This window comes from Aulonocara stuartgranti, assembly GCF_965226115.1.
Source record: "Aulonocara stuartgranti genome assembly, chromosome: 5".
Lineage (NCBI taxonomy): Eukaryota > Metazoa > Chordata > Actinopteri > Cichliformes > Cichlidae > Aulonocara > Aulonocara stuartgranti.
The window spans coordinates 19270803-19288788 of NC_138943.1; the positions used below are offsets into that span (position 1 = coordinate 19270803).

The 17986-nt window shown below is 40.9% G+C and overlaps 1 protein-coding gene across 4 annotated transcripts in view; it reads right to left on the bottom strand.

The window, feature by feature from the left end:
• Window positions 1–17986, bottom strand: part of LOC309706206 (inter-alpha-trypsin inhibitor heavy chain H3-like) — a 43521-nt gene that overhangs the window by 13891 nt on the left and 11644 nt on the right. For all 4 annotated transcript variants that reach the window (XM_082532516.1, XM_082532517.1, XM_082532515.1 and 1 more), the window contains exons 2-13: window positions 13511–13640; window positions 12168–12328; window positions 11932–12036; window positions 11518–11680; window positions 11300–11410; window positions 10481–10609; window positions 10249–10365; window positions 9972–10140; window positions 9773–9883; window positions 9437–9618; window positions 9149–9328; window positions 8936–9057 (exon numbers count right to left, since the gene is read on the bottom strand). In XM_082532516.1, coding sequence (XP_082388642.1) covers window positions 8936–9057; window positions 9149–9328; window positions 9437–9618; window positions 9773–9883; window positions 9972–10140; window positions 10249–10365; window positions 10481–10609; window positions 11300–11410; window positions 11518–11680; window positions 11932–12036; window positions 12168–12328; window positions 13511–13582 — 1622 coding nt within the window. In that variant the 5' untranslated portion in view covers window positions 13583–13640. The remainder of the gene's footprint in view (window positions 1–8935; window positions 9058–9148; window positions 9329–9436; window positions 9619–9772; window positions 9884–9971; window positions 10141–10248; window positions 10366–10480; window positions 10610–11299; window positions 11411–11517; window positions 11681–11931; window positions 12037–12167; window positions 12329–13510; window positions 13641–17986) is intronic.

Genomic DNA, 17986 nt, shown 5'->3' on the forward strand with positions numbered 1-17986 from the left:
CCTAGTAAGCTATAGTACTTTTTACTTTGGGAAGGTACCATCTGTGCAGTCTGCAATTTTGTTGAAGAAAGATGTTGAATCTATTTAATATTTCTTGAAAAATAATTGATTTCTGTGCATTTTTTTTCACACTGCATCAAATTAAGGTTGATTACGTCGATTAAGCATCATGAGGTGGAGCGTGAGGGGTGGTTCCCTATTTTTTATTTATTTAATTTTGTTGTTGCTGGGAGTTGGAACCCTATTAGTTAGGTTGCTTAATATTTACGCTAAGTATTCTTTAAAATACCAGAATAGGGAGGATGGTGTAGGTCTAAGTTTATTAGATTGATCAGTATTGCTGAACTATGAAATATTTTTTTTGTATACAGGTATAACAGAATAGCTTTAGTGTAGTTGTTGTTTTAAACTTGAGTATGAACTTGCAGACTTGCAAAATGCAGCAAGATATTTTAAAAAACAGTTTTGTTGATTAAAAAACACTATATCGGATTCATATCGGTATCGGCAGATATCCAAATTTATGATATCGGTATCGGTATCGGACATAAAAAAGTGGTATCGTGCCATCTCTAATTTTTATACACTGCAGGAAAAACGAAAATAAATATTATACTGCAAATTTGCAAAAAAGCAGCATATGCATCAAAATAAACTATTTCCAGCAGTGCAATATGAGTCCTAAGCATCCCAGAAACGACACAGAAAGTCATAAAGTCAAAGATAACTTTTAAAAAGACCAGTATAGGCCCTGAGGCCCTGATGGAAAAAAAGACGACATTTCCGCGAAAATGACGTCACTTCCGGTTTCGGGCAGGTAATGGCGGAAATGCAAAAGTTCGCGCTGACGTCTATTCCAAAGTAGGAAGTGTTATGAACAGCTGATCGGATCGGCAAAGCGTGTTTCTGGAATATTATGTTTTTGTTCCTGCAAGCGCTTTTTATGCAGTTTTTACAAAGCTATATGTGGAAGGAAACCGTGACCTAGGACAAGCTGATGGCATAAGATGTAAGTACAACTCCTCCGGTTTCATATGCAAAACAAATTATTGCGCTAGCTTACGTGATTGCAGAGCTACCGGGATTTAAAAATAGTTACGTAAAACAGAGCGTGCCCGCTCCGACCGGCTCTAAAGGCTTAACTAATTGGTGTGTGTTATCTGGCTTCATGGATAGATAGAGTTGGGTGTCATCTGCATAGCAGTGAAAATGTATGCTATGCCTTCTAATGATACTGCCTGTATAATGTGAACAGATTTGGTCCTAGCACTGAACCCTGTGGAACACCATAATTAACCTCAACGTGTGAAGAAGACTCTCCATTTACATTAACAAATTGGAGTCTATTAGATAGATATGACACAAACCACTGCAGCGCAGTACCTGTAATCGCTCTAATAGGATGTTATGGTTGACAGTATCCAACGCTGCACTGAGGTCTAGCAGGACAAGCACAGAGATGAGTCTACTGTCAGAGGCCATAAGAAGATCATTTGTAATCTTCACTAAAGCTATTTCTGTGCTGTGATGAGCTCTGAAACCTGACTGAAACTCTTCAAATAAGCCATTCTTCTTCAAATGATCTGTAAGCTGACAACTACTCTTTCAAGAATGTTTGATATGAAGGGAATGTTAGAGATTGGCCTATAATTAGCTAAGACAGCTGGGTCCAGAGATGGCTTTTTAAGTAATGGTTTAACTACTGCCAGCTTGAAGGCCTGTGGTACATAGCCGATTATTAGAGATAGGTTGATCATATTTAAGATTGAAGCATTAGTTAATGGCAGGACTTCTTTGAGGAGTCTTGTAGGAATGGGGTCTAAAAGACACGTTGAAGGTTTGGAGGAAGTAATTACTGGTAACTCAGAAAGATCAATTGGAGAAAAAGAGTCTAAATGAATATCAGTGGTATTCAAAGTAGCTATAGATAATGTTACATCTGTGAGATGATTATGGTTAATTTTTTTTTCTAATGGTTAAAATTTTATTTGTAATGAAGTTCATGAAGTCATTACTAGTTATCGCTAAAGGAATGATTGGCTCAACAGTGCTCTGACTTTTTGTCAGCCTGGCTACAGTGCTGAAGAGAAACCTAGGGTTGTTCTTATTTTCTTCAATCAGTGATGAATAGTAAGATGTTCTGGCTTTGCGGAGGGCTTTCTTATAAAGCAACAAACAATTTCTCCAGCAACAAACAATTTATCCAAATAATGATCTTCTAAATTTGTGAAACGCCATTTTGTCTCCAGCTTACGAGTTATCTACTTTAGGCTACGTGTTTGAGAATTATACCACGGCGTCAAATACTTCTCATTTGAGGCTCTATTTTTCACAGGAGCTACAGTACCCAGTGTCATACATAGTGAGGAGGCAAAATTATTAACAAGATAATCTACATCTGTTGGAGTAGTGTTCAGATAGCTGCTCTGCTCTGTGTTGGTACAGGGCATTGGAGATGATAACACCGGATGGATTATATTATTAAACTTAGTTATAGCACTTTCAGAAAGGCATCTACTGTGATGAAGTCTACTCCGCACTGCTGTGTAAACAATTATTGTAAATTTAAACGTAATCAGGAAATGATCAGACAAGAGAGGGTTTTCAGGAAACACTGTAAAATGTTCAGTTTCTATCCCATATGTTAACACAAGATCTAGAGTGTGGTTAAAGTGGTGGGTGGGTTCTTCTACATTTTGAGAGAAGCCAACTGAGTCTGATAACAGATTAAATGCTGTGTTGAGGCAGTCATTTTTAGCATCTACATGGATGTTAAAATCACCCACAATAATTATTTTATCTGAGCTGAGCACTAAATCAGATAAAAAGTCTGAGAAATAAGACAGAAACTCTGTGTAAAGCCCAGGTGGACGATAGATGATCACAAATAAGACTGGTTTTTGAGTTTTACAGCTAGGGTAGATAAGGCTATGCATCAAGCTTTCAAATTAATTAAAAGTCAGTCTGGGTCTTTGGTTGATTGATAGGCTGGTGTGAAAAATTGCTGCCACACCGCCCCCTCGGCCTGGTCTTCGAGGTTTCTGATAGTTAGAATGATTCGGGGGTGTTGATTCATTTAATCTAACACAATCATCCTGCTGTAACGAGGTTTCTGTCATGGTTGGCTGTGTGGCAGGCAAGCAGAAGTGGTGGACCCAAAATTGCAGGACTCTTGGAGATGGGAATAAACTGAAAACGTAGCTTTATTGCTGGAGGAATGATTCACGAAATAAAACTTACAAAAACAAAACTCTAAACCGAGGTGCTGGAGGACAGGACATTACAAACACACAGCAAGTTGAGGGTACGACGCGACACTGACACAGAGAAACACAGGGCTTAAATACACAGAGGGCAGTAATCAAGGGATGAGAGACAGGAGGGGAACACACCTGGGAGAAATCACAGCTGACGAGACAGGGGAAACGTAAACTGAGCACACTCACATACGACACAGACCTTCACAATAAAACAGGAAACTCAGACACATGGAACCAGACAAGACATTGAACTAAACAGATAGTTAGTATTTTGCTCCGCCTCTGGCAGGAGCAAAATAGAACCAGTAGGCCCGCAGGCCTCTGGCAGGAGCAGAACAGAACCAGCAGGCACGCGGGCCTCTGGCAGGGACGAAACAGGTTGCGCTGGCTTCTTTATGTCCAGGGATCCAGAGTTAACTGAATGCTGATATCTAACCTCTGGGGAGGCCCCGGAGAGAGTAAAAGTCTCAAATTTAGCCAGGTCTTGAGGAGCAACGAAAGTCTATGTGGGGGCATCCTCCTCCTGAAAACGAGTAGGTGGAACTGGCGACTGAGGTGCAGGCCGTGCTAAAGGCTGAGGCGCTGGAAATACAAGAGAGTGCACTGAGGTCGACTGAGCTGCGAGTGACTGGAGAACAGGAGGAGACTGAGCTGCAGAGGACTGAACTGGGGACCGCTGGGCAGCTAAGTGAGCTTCTGGCTGGACAGCTAAGCGAATTGAGGGCTGCTGGACTGCGAAGTGTGATGACTGCTGGGCAGCTGACTGCACTACCTCAGTGGAGTTTTTAAAAGACTCGGGAAATGCTGGCTCTTCAGCCTCTAGCGGTCCAGACTCTGCTGAGGGAGGACACGCAGACTCTGGGGAGGCCCTGGAGATTGTGTCAATATCTACAACATTACCACTTGAAGTCTTCAAATGAGTGTCAGTAGCCCAAGAAACGAAACATTCGGGCGCACACTGAACAGTCTCTTGAGGTGGCAGTTCAAAGAACCGTCCGCTGCTGCTGTTGCTGCGGAGGCCTCGAAGTGGAGTACTGCGAACGAGCAAAGGCCGCTAGCTCCCGAGCCTGAAGAACCTCCTGGGCTTCGTGCATCTCGTCAATTAAGCTCATGAATCCCTTGAGTTGGCAGAGATGTGGATTCCCCTCAAGGATTGTTCCGATAGCGTTTAATCCGATCGCCATCACCTTAGTATCCTTTGTGTGGGAAATCCGCTTCATTAGGGCCATGACGCGGGCGAGATCGCTTTCCCGGGATGAGTCCGCTGGGTCCATGTACTGGTCGCGTCGTTCTGTCATGGTTGGCTGTGTGGCAGGCAAGCAGAAGTGGTGGACCCAAAATTGCAGGACTCTTGGAGATGGGAATAAACTGAAAACGCAGCTTTATTGCTGGAGGAATGATTCACGAAATAAAACTTACAAAAACAAAACTCTAAACCGAGGTGCTGGAGGACAGGACATTACAAACACACAGCAAGTTGAGGGTATGACGCGACACTGACACAGAGAAACACAGGGCTTAAATACACAGATGGCAGTAATCAAGGGATGAGAGACAGGAGGGAAACACACCGGTGAGAAATCACAGCTGACGAGACAGGGGAAACGTAAAATGAGCACACTCACATACAACACAGACCTTCACAATGAAACAGGAATCTCAGACACATGGAACCAGACAAGACATTGAACTAAACAGACAGATTCTCAAACAGACGGGGTGACACCATAGACAGACAGATACAGACGCAGACCGAATATAACACGTAGAACTCAAACAATAATAATCATGATAATAAATTGGAAAATGATAATAATAAACTTAAAGCGCTGGGTTACCGACCCAGGACTATGACAGTTTCTGTAAGGCAGAGTAAATCGATTTGCTGATCACTTATTAACTCATGTACTAACAGAGACTTGGAAGAGAGAGACCTAATGTTTAATAATACACATTTCACTGTTTTAGTCTTTGGTTCAGATGTGGATCCTGTATTGTTCTTTATTTGTGATTTTTTTATGTTTAAGTTATTTTTTGCTGGTTTTTAGTTTGTTTTTGTCTGTTTGGGAGCTGACACAGTCTATACGGAGATGGGGGTTTTGGGGGAATAACAGGAGGAGAGAAGCTGCAGAGAGAAGTGTAAGACTGCAACTCTGCCTCTGGGTAGTCACATTTTGGGGGGTTTAATAAATTTGGTCAAATTTCTAGAAATGAGAGCTGCTCCATCCAAAGTGGGATGGATGCCACTATCTATGAAGCCTACATCATTTTTTCGACACCACTCCGACAGACAGCAATTTAAGGAGAACATGTGGCTAAATATGTCACTCCTAGGTCTGATTGGGAAGGGGACCAGAGAAAACTACAGAGACATTGTTTTGGCAAAGTTATACACGGATTCAATGATTTTAGTGACCTTCGATTGATGTAACCGGGTGTCATAACTGCCGACATGAATTATAATTTTACTGAATTTACATTTACCCTTAGCCAGCAGTTTTAAATTTCCCTCAGTGTCGCCTGCTTTGGCCCCTGGAAGACAACTGACTATGATTGCTAGTGTCAGCTTCACATGTCTCAGAACAGAATCGCCAATTACCACAGTTTGATCCCCGGCAGGTGTGTCGCGGAGTGCGGAAAAACGGTTAGACACATGAACAGGTTGGTGATGTACCTGGGGCTTTTGTTTCCTCCTCACCGTCACCTAGCCGTCCCATTCCCCTGTTGCTCGGGGCCTGCCGGAGGACAGCTAGCGGGGCCTGCGCTACCTTCAGCTGCACCGGCTACAGGGGCCTGGCTACCTATGGGTGTATCAAGAGTGCGAAGCCAAGTCTCCAATTCAGTAATCCTAGCCTCCAGAGCTGCAAATAGGCTACATTTATTACAGGTATCATTACTGATAAAGGAGGGTGAGGAGTAACTAAACATCTGACACAATGAGCAGGAAAGTGCAGGAGGGACAGGTGAAGAGGCCATGCTGCTAGCGAGTCAGCTATAAGCTAAGCTAAGCTAGCGAAACAGCAAAGACACAGTGAGTGAATACTTTGGCAATAAATTAGGGAGGTTATAAATTAGGTAATCTAAAAGTTTTAATTAAATTGCTATCCAGATAAGCTACTCAAACACACCACGGTGTGTTGGAACAGCAACAGGAAGTGATACTCTACCGCAGAGAGAGTGAACACCAAGTGACAGCGCCATTGCTACATCAGGAAGATGGCCCCAACTGACCGCATGCTCAGTGAATACATCAGGCAGCAGAAACCCAAGAAAGAGGAAGAAGAGCACGAACCATCATGGAAGGATAGGATCCTGCACAGTATGTACCACTGGCAGATAGAGGAGGTGGCTGACAACCAGAAATCCTATCAGTGGCTGGACAAAGCTGGACTGAAAGACAGCACAGAGGCACTAATCATGGCAGCACAGGAACAAGCTCTGACCACAGGATCCATAGAGGCTGGGGTCTATCACACCAGGAAAGACCCTAGGTACAGGCTGTGTAAAGATGCCCCTGAGACAATCTAGCACATAACAGCAGGGTGCAAGATACTAGCAGGCAGGGCATACATGTAACGCCATAACCAAGTGGCCGGCATAGTATACAGAAATATCTGTGCAGAATATGGCCTAGAGGTCCCGAGGTCAAAATGGGAGACGCCCCCCAAGTGTTGGAGAATGACCGAGCTAAGATCCTGTGGGACTTCCAGATACAGATGGACAAAATGGTGGTGGCTAACCAAATGGACATAGTGGTGGTAGACATAGTAGTGGTTCTTCAAACAGAAGAAGATGGCGGTAGTGATAGATGTAGCAGTTCCGATTGACAGCAACATCAGGACGAATAAACATGAGACGCTTGAAAAATACCAAGGTCTCAGAGAGGAGCTCAAGAAGATGTGGAGGGTGAAGGTAACAGTATTCCCAGTGGTAATCGGAGCACTAGGTGCGGTGACTCCCAAGCAAGGCGAGTGGCTCCATCAGATCCCAGGAACAACATCGGAGGTCTCTGTCCAGAAGAGTGTAGTCCTAGGAGCAGGTAAGATACTTCGCAGGACCCTCAAGCTCCCTCTGGTAGAGGACCCGAGCTTGAAGGATAGACTGCCCGCAGGTGATATGTATATATGTACACTCAACAAAAATATAAACGCAACACCTTTGTTACTGCTCCCATTCCCCATGGGATGGACGTAGAGACCTAAAATTCATTCCAGATACACAATATAACCATCCCTCCCAAACAGTGGTCACAAATCAGTCCAAATGTGTGGTAGTGGGCACATCTGCTATATTGAGATAATCCATCCCACCTCACAGGTGTGCCACATCAGGATGCTGATCTGACATCATGAGTAGTGCACAGGTGTACCTCAGACTGCCCACAACAAAAGGCCACCCTGGAATGTGCAGTTTTTTGCGCTATTGGGGGTCTGGGGACCCAGAACCGGTCAGTATCTGGTGTGACCACCATTTGCCTCATGCAGTGCAACACATCGTCGCATGGAGTCTATCAGATTGTCAATTGTGGCCTGTGGAATGTTGGTCCACTCCACTTCAATGGCTGTGCGAGGTTGTTGGATATTCGTGGGAACTGGTACACGCTGTCGTATACGCCGGTCAAGCACATCCCGAACATGCTCAATGGGTGACATGTCCGGTGAGTATGCTGGCCATGCAAGAACTGGGACATTCTCAGCTGCCATCTGCCCTGAACAATGTGAACCATGATTCATCCGTGAAGCGCACACCTCTCCAACGTGCCAGACGCCATCGAATGTGAGCATTTGCCCACACAAGTCTGTTATGGCGACGAGCTGGAGTCAGGTCAAGACCCCGATGAGGACGACGGGCATGCAGTTGAGCGTCCCTGAGACGGTTTCTGACAGTTTGTGCAGAAATTGTTTGGTTGTGCAAACCAATTGTTCCAGCAGCTGTCTGGGTGGCTGGTCTCAGACGATCCTGGAGGTGAACCTGCTGGATGTGGAGGTCCTGGGCTGGTGTGGTTACACGAGGTCTGCGGTTGTGAGGCCGGTTGGATGTGCTGCCATATTCTCTGAAACGCCTGTGGAGACGGCTTATGGTTGAGAAATGAACATTCAATGCACGGGCGACAGATCTGGTTGACATTCCTGCTGTCAGCATGCCAATTGCACGCTCCCTCATTGCTTGTGGCATCTGTGGCATTTTGCTGTGAGACAAAACTGCACATTCCAGGGTGGCCTTTTGTTGTGGGCAGTCTGAGGTACACCTGTGCACTACTCATGATGTCAGATCAGCATCCTGATGTGGCACACCTGTGAGGTGGGATGGATTATCTCAATATAGCAGATGTGCCCACTACCACACATTTGGACTGATTTGTGACCACTGTTTGGGAGGGATGGTTATATTGTGTATCTGGAATGAATTTTAGGTCTCTACGTCCATCCCATGGGGAATGGGAGCAGTAACAAAGGTGTTGCGTTTATATTTTTGTTGAGTGTATATATGTATATTTTTTTAACATTTAAAGATGTTATTTCAAGCTCAGTGAAATTCTTCACTTTTTTTTAAATGTGTTCAATTTGCTGTGCCTTCAACAATTAATAAATTAAATTTATGCTGCCATATTTTCGAAAGTTAAAGTTTTGAAATGATCACATGAGGAAAGGTAACATATACAGTATTATACTCACTCTTTGTCTAGAAGCTGTTTAACTGTGAGGTATGCCCAAACCCTCTGGATATGGTCATCAGACACTGATCCAGTCGATTCCACACTTTCATTTGGATTAGAGAATGTTATTCTTCTATTACTCTGTAACAATTTAAATGCAATGTAATGTCAGTTGACATAGAAAATGGATTAAGAAGAGTACTCCTGATGACTCCTGTGGATTTATCCTTACCGAAATGGCCATAACTTGAGGGGTGAAGGTTTCAATGTTATTATCTGTGATCTGTCCGGCCACCACAATCTCAGAACCATTATAATACTGACTGAAGTTAGTCTGGGTTAGATTGGTCCCACCAACATAGATCATTGTCACATCTGTCAGTAGAGGTGTGGCCACCTCTTCATAGAAACCCTGTTGACATACAGTGTGGAAGTGATACAAATCATGCTTTTTTTCTTCTTCTTTCTATTCTCGGAGGTTTCAACTCACATAAAAGAAGAGTATCTATAATTTAAATACCTTCAGCTGTAAATCAGCATCAGAGTCTTCATATATCCGCCGTGCCACACCGTTATTTTGCAGCGACATTTTCTCAAGGAAATTAAAATTAACATCAAAACCAAAACCAAGACAGTACAGTGGGAATTTGCCTGCAATAGCCTGTCTTACATTTGACTGGATTTTCTCCAGATTTGTCACCCCTGAAAAGAGACAAGACATACCCAGTTCAGCTCAGAAACAATGTAGTCTCATAATTCATAATAAATCAGGACAGTTATTCACAATAAGGTCACAAACACCTCAATTTCATGAAATATTTGTGTACATTTGTTTACAGATGTGCTTTATTATAACCTGAGGTTGGGTCTCCATCTGTGAGAAGTATAAGGATAGATGCTGAACCTTCTCTGTTATGTGCATTCAGCATACGTGCTCCTTGCACCACTGCTTTATTTATGTCTGTGGCTGAAATGCAACAACAACAAAGTCTCAGTACACCATTCATTGGCCAAATGTTTATATTTCAAAATATGTATTCAGTACAAAATCTCACATCCTCTGTGTTGAATATTGCGTGCAAAGTTTTTGGCACTTTCCAGGTTTTTGCTGTTGGCCTGAACGAGTTCTCGCTTCCAGTAAGAAATTATGCCATCAAAAGTGATCAGACCAAAGTGATCATCTTCTGCCAGATCATTCAGAATGTGGATTAATGCGGTCCTAGTCTGGTTAAGAAAACATTATTTACACACATATTTGTTAGTTAAAATTTAAAAAAAAGAAAAAAAGTATAAATAAAATAATATCAGAAACTGACCCTTCAAATACTTTACCTGCTCAATTTTTCTGCCCCCCATTGAGCCACTTTGATCAATAACAAAGACGACATTTTTTGGTATCCGAGGAAGATCAGATGGAGCAAAATGATGAACAAAGTATCCGTCAGATTTCTAAGGTGGAGTTGTTTAAAAAAAAACAAAAAACAACTTGATTGGTTATAGGATTATTCAAGAGGCTTTTGGGTCAAAGTCATACAGTTTTTGTTGCTAAAAGACCAGGGTTTACCTTGATGTGTCCCAGTCCATTATCCCTGTTAACGTCATAAACAATAACCAAATCTCCATTCATACCCTGATCTCCACAGCTGTCACACATTTTCTGTTGGTCGACTGTTGGATAGAAATACACCCACGCCTGGAAACAGAGTGAATCACAGTGTTTAGAAACTTGGAAGAGAGAGATGTCAGTGATTTTATTTTCTGTTTTCCGTTTTGGTCTGATATTTTGTTTGGTCAAATTTTTAAATGAAACATTGTCAGAATTAGTAATTTATCACAAATTAACACATTACTTTACATACAAAGAGTGTTGGAGAAGCCCAACCTTTAGAAGAAAATGAAATGAGATGTGTTCAAGGACCAAAACCTTAAACCAGAGGTCACTAACAGGCGGACCATGGTCCAGATGAAAACACACTGGCCAATTGAATGTGAGTTAATACCACTCCGCCAATCAACTCTGTGTATAATAGGTGGTAAACACTGGACTGTGGGGTACCAACACATCTTGGGCAATTACAAGCTGCCTGAAGCAGTTTGTAAGAACTGACCTTTCCAATTTCTGGATACAAATGGTTCCTAAGACAACTTTTTCAGGTTTAAGGAACGTAGTCTTATGTATATTGACCATGTTTGGCTCCACACACAAAGCAAGGTAGTTTTGTCCAAAGTGAACATAATCAAGCTAATCATCAATGAGCACCTCCACATGTGTATGAGAATTTTCAGCAATCATATGTTCAGTTCTATGTTGTGTGACCAAAATTATTTCAAACTGTCTGTTGTAAGAAAACTCAAGTTTTTTAGAACTAAAAAAATTCTGTACCTGTTTATCTGCATGTGTTTTAGTAATGGCATTAGCGAGGTCTTTGGTGCTCAGGCCTCCTTTCACATTGATGAAACTGATGCCGGCTTCCTCGTGAATGTACACATCCACCTGGTATTAAGTAAAATAAAACAAATCAAAAGATCTCATCATGTGTGCTGTTTTTTCAGCATTGTTTTCCAAAATAATTAATGAACAGATAGCAATAAGACAGTCACCTTGAAGTCTCTGACAGGCTGCATGGGTCGAGCATGAATTTGCAGCTCGTACTTGCCATGTGTGCGTTTCATCAGTTCCTCATATGTGAGTTCAAAAGTGACCTTTTTGTGAGCAGCCACATTTACAGAGGTCTTAAATTCCTCCAGAGTCCTTCCTACAGAACTAAAGCAGAAACAATAACCATTTCACTTATTTGTAATTATGGCTGTAGTTTGAACCTGAGCAGGGAATAAGGTTAACTCTAATTATATTTTCCTATTTGCATTCGCATTAACATCACTTTAGAGAAATGAAGAAAGAAGAGAAAACACAAGAACAGACCAAACTAGTTTTGAATGACAGAAATATTTTCTTTTTCTTTATCCAAAAGAACACTCAGTGTATTTGTACAATACTTATCATTTAGTTAATACCTGACAAGTCCAGCACTTTCACCACGAGACACAGCTTCAGTGTACTGCTGCTGAGCTTGCTCCTTAGCTTTCACAACACCATCATAAACCTGGCCATCGATAAACCTGAAGAGGACCAAGAAAAGCCCTTGTGTAAATGCACACACTACTGAGTATCCTGTCATTTGTTTTTTATTGTAGAATTCTTTATTTGCAAAAGTCTCTGGATGGTTACACATTATTTTAAATTCACACACATTTGAAATTTACTGATGAAGGCATTCTTGGGAATCTGAACATGAAATTCAATTTCCTTTGACTCGTTCATACGATTGGCCACACGGCTTGTGATGACAGTGGTGGCATAACGACTGGTCACTGTGGAGTTGATGTGGAAGCTGTAGACATCCCAGTCATCCTGAGCAAAAAAAAAAAACAAACAAAAAAAACCTGACAGGCTTAACAATTCTCATTGACTGACCAGTGTTTGAGCACCCGCTCCTTCAAACATCTCTGCATGTCATTGGCTGATTTCACTGGTTCATTGCCAGGTGTTTTGAGTTTTTTGTACTTTGAGGTTTTCTTTTTTGAATTATCTGTTTAATCCCTGGTATGTTTAATGTTTACATTCACTTTTTACATTCTTTTTGTTTGTGTCTCCTATATGATATACTTAACTGACATTTTTTATTGTAACAACCAATGATTTATACAGGAAAATAATGACTATTAACAAGGTTGCCCAAACTTTTGCATCCCACTGTATGTATGTATGTATGTATGTATGTATGCATATACATATATGTGTATATATATATATTTATGCATTTATTTATTTATTTTCAGCTTCCTTTTTCACTTTATGCTTTAGTTTTGTATTTTTGCAATAGCCTAAAACAGCTCACGTTTAGTTCCCCCCTGGCCTAGGCAATTCCCTGGAATTGCCATGACCCCCCTGTCTTGGCCCGTGGCTGGGCAAAGATGAAAACTGTTTTTGGACCCCATTGTTTTCCTTTTGTTCCATTCATCTTGTTAGTCTCTGTATGTCTGCATTTTTTCTCACACTCCTCGCACTCAGGGCATGACAGTTTTTCACATGAGAAGGGGGGTTGATCTCCTAGACTGACCGTGTAAACAGAATTTTTTCAAAGTCCAACTAACATTACATGTTTTTTAAAAAAATGGACGAGAATAATTAACTTAATGGAACAGATCCAATTTTGCCTTAATCTAACACTAAACAAAACAATTATAACCCCAATCTGTATGTTAGTTTCATTTCTAATTTGAAGTGTGACTGCTAGTATTAATATGTAAACTCTTCACAACATTTCTAATACAAGACCACACACATGCATTCACATGTGACGCATATGAAAAGCATTAAATAACACAGACGACAGAGAATCAAGGGAATCTTCAAGAGCTCAGTGTTCAGTTAACAAAAAGATGTTAAGACACAGAGACAAAATGAGAGTCATCTCAGATATCTTTGAGAGATCTGTTAAACTGAAACATCAGTGGCATTGGTAAGATGAAGACAGAAAGATTCTGTTCTCTTGAAGTGATGCTGTATCCCTTTTATGTATTATAACCTTACCTTGTTTGGCAGTGTAGAGGCCAAAGCCAGCAGCAGCCCAAAGAGAGCGATTTGCACCACAGTTCTCTCCATGATGCCTCCCACAAGAGTGCAAACACCACAGCTGGAACTGTCTTATGTACAGTGGCCCCTAGAGACAAAGCACGTACAAACTCCAAAACACATGCAAACTCCAAAACACTTGCAAACTCCAAAACACTTGCAAACTCCAAAACACTTGCAAAATCCAAAACACTTGCAAACTCCAAAACACTTGCAAACTCCAAAACACATGCAAACTCCAAAACACTTGCAAAATCCAAAACACTTGCAAAATCCAAAACACATGCAAACCCCAAAACACATGCAAATTACAAAACACAACGGAAGTGCTCCAGGACGCTAGGGGCAGTGTTGAGCTCGATTTGCAAAATAAACGGCAAGTTTGTTGCAAACACATGGGCTGTATGGGACGGTCTAGTCTCCGTTGCGCTTCCCAGGTTGCCTAGCAACCATGATACTACCCGCTGGAAACGTGTCATACAACTTTGTTTGACAGAAATGAAGAACATATTTTGTTCATTTGTTTGTTTGTTTCTACAAGAGCTTTGTGTGATTTGATAAGTATCTGAGGCTGAGACCACAGGACTGTAAAACATGATTTTTGAGCTTCATTTCTGTACTGAACAGTCATTTAAGATTAGTTAGTAAATAACAATTAGCTAATGTTGTTCATGAGACTAAAGTCATATCACTTTGGTAATGTAAATATAATATGGCCAATATTATAGTTATTATATTAATCATTATTAGCTATTACAGCAGTGAACATGAACTCTGTGTCAAATACTGAGCTTCAGTACAGATTCAAGTTGCAGTTATTTATATGTCTTATCACCTTAAATCTTCACTCAAAGACAAGTATCTTTGACAGTGCATATATAGGTGTATCATATATATGAGACAAATGTTGTTCCTTCAGTGTGTTGGCATTACTAAATTTGGCTCATTGCTTACATATATTTATAAAAAGAAAATGTACGAGCTGTGATAACTGTTTCTGATAAAATGAAGAGTAGACTGATATATTGAATATTCCTTCATTGGGTGAGAAAATCAGACCATGTCATAACTGCTTTAAATCATACAGAATAGATATCAGAGCCTTAAACAGGCTGACTTCTGCTAAATGGGTCAAACTGGGCAGAAAGTCTACAAACACATAACATCCTTATAGAATATGATGTAACACTATAGATCAACTTACCTCAGAATATATGAAGCATATAAACAATTACAGCAATATGATGCAACAAACACAGCAGTGCTACTAATCCAAAATACTCAAAGCTTCATAGAACTGAAACAAACATTCATTTTTAGCTCCATTCTGCTGCTGATACATACTTTAGGTTTCTGAATATTACACTTGTTGCTGCCTTTCATAGTGTGTAACTTGAAGGCCCTGAGTACTTTCTCCCACACTGAAAACACTGGAATGATAAAATTATTTGAACATTACCTAATAAGACTGATTCAGGACAGACAATTAGTTATGTTAAACTTTCCTAGCAGTCCTTCAAAAACAGGGAACAGTCTGTCTATTCTCTCCATCTGTCAGCTGCTGCTGGCTCTTCCTCCTCCTCTTCCTCACACACTGCTGAGTTTGTCCTGGTGGATCATCAGGGGTGCAAAGCCTCACAGATGATGTGCAGCAGTGGGTCCCTCAGTCTGTCCTCACTCTGGACACGTGCAGTTGTCACACATGGAAATCAAATGTGTGATAAGCTGCAGGATTCAAACACAAGTGTAACTTATAAATGAATGTTCATACTTTTATTACACAATCAGAGAGAAAGAAAAAGAGAGAGAGTGCAGGACAGACAGACAGGTGACAGTCTCAGGTGTACACACTGCTACAAAACAGCACAAAAGAAGGAGGATTGTGTTATTACGAAACAAGAAGAGTTCCCAGATGGTACAGTGGACACATGTGTGACTCCTGTGATTAAAGCATCTTTCTTTCAGCTTAACGAGTGAACCGTCAGCTCATTCAAACACACGTTAAAGTCCGTTTGGCTCGACACCACCGAACAGAGGCAGCAATATAACATAGCTAACATTAACAGTGCAGTGGATCCTGCTTATGCTGTGATATTCAGGACTGCAAACCGAGCAGCATCATATGGAGCGCCAGGACTGCCATAATGAATTAATTAAATACACCATTAAATAATTATTTAAATGTGGCAATAATTAATTAAAATTGGAATTAATTAATTAAATAAATAGTTATGACACATGTAATTAATTAATTATTGACACATTTAATTAATTATTTATGTATTTCACATTTTAATTAATTACTGATACATTTAATTAATTAATTATTGACACATTTAATAATAAATAATTAATAAACTCAGGGGGCGGGGTTAACGCTGCCCATGCAGCTTCTCTAACATTTGATTGGTTGCCGTGCAAAGTAAGTCAAAACAGGTCGATCCTAGATAATCGATTGCTTGTGTAGACTTGGGGCAGCCAGGTATCCCAGAATGCAGATCAAATCACAGGCAGCAACGGTGGTGGTGTAGTTTTAAAATACCCCGTTTTTCTGTCACCAACTACACTTTTAACAGTGTTTTAGCCGCGAATGTCGCGCCGTATGTCTGGTCAGGTTGTCAACATAGAACATGTTTGCAAAAGTGCTCAGATGTTTTCAGAGATTTCACTAGCTCTGCTAACAATTAGCATGCAGAGTGCACCCAGGGGGTTACGTTAACCGGTTTGTTTACATATTCCACTCTCCGTGTTCCACATGTTGCATTCGCAGATTCTCATTTTCACCGAACGATCGTCTCTTTCCGCCTGGTCTTGTGTCTCTGTGCTTCTGTAACATAAAGAACGAGCTGACATTTTTCTCACGAAACCAGCGATCAGCTCAACAGACCCTCAGTTTACCTGCATGCATCCTCCTCCTCATCTGTCAGCTGTTTAACACCTGCTGCTAATTCAAGAAACACGCCTACGTTACCTGGTGATAGTCACAGTTTAACTGGGCAGCCGGTGCTCGATATAAAGCAATGTCAGCGCATTTTTCTGCACAAGATCAGTAAATATAGTGTTTTCCCCGAGCGCAGAGCTGCTGGAGCTTGTTTCCTTACAGAGCACTTTATAGGCGAACCAGCTTCATCAGCGGCTGATGTCCAATCACCGGCACACAGCTTTGAAACCTCACCTTAGTTTTAGCTCTCAGTGGTTAATCGCTGGACTTCATTCACTCAGGTTCTGTCTGTCGGGTCACATTTACTTCGCTGTTTTATTTACAACTGAGCAAATCGGTTTGGCTGAGGTTAAAGTTACGTTTCATAACTGCATAGTTTCACAGACGTTTAATGGTTCACTGGCACATGTGTTAGACTGAACTATTCGCTTTTCTTTATCTGGTGTGTTTTGGATTTAACAGTTACGGTTGCCCCTAGAGACAATGCACGTACAAACTCCAAAACACATGCAAACTCCAAAACACTTGCAAACTCCAAAACACATGCAAACCCCAAAACACTTGCAAACCCCAAAACACATGCAAACTCCAAAACACAACGGAAGTGCTCCAGGACGCTAGGGGCAGTGTTGAGCTTTTGTTACCTAATAACTACACAAGCCAGGAAGTACCAATGACCGGATTTGGGCTGTATCCCAATTCAGGGTCTGCAGCCTTAAAGGCCGCATTTTAAGGCCGATTACGTCACAGCGACACGACGGAGGCTGTCCCAATTCAAAGGCTGCTCGAAATGCGGCCCTCAAATGCGTCCTTAATTTCCCTGAATTTTAAGGATGGGTCGGTGTAGCCTTCATGGCCCAACATATCCGAGATTTCATAGCGCGGCGGTGGTGTGGATAATTTTGCCGAAAAAACGGCGGAAGCGGAGCCGCCGAAGAGTAAACTTTCAGAAGTAAGTACTGAATATTATGTCACATATTTATGCGCAAATGTTTTTATATTGAAGAACATTAAAACATTACTGTTGGTCACATGTCGGGAAAGTTATGTGACATTAGCGATGTTTGTACTAACTTGGTTTTAAAGCCTTTACTTCAAAATATACGCCGTTCAATAGTTGACTTTAATCTTACAGAGAATGTGATGAATTTATGGATAATTAAAGTCAGTCATATATCCACAAACACAACAAGCTGAAAGTCAGTGATTCTATGGAGCGCCAGGACTGCCATAATGAATTAATTAAATACACCATTAAATAATTAATTAAATGTGGCAATAATTAATTAAAATTGGAATTAATTAAATAAATGTAATTAATTAATTATTGACACATTTAATTAATTATTTATGTATTTCACATTTTAATTAATTATTGACACATTTAATTAATTATTTATGTATTTCACATTTTAATTAATTATTGACACATTTAATTAATTATTGATATATTTAATTAATTATTTAATGATATATTTATTTATTTCATTTTG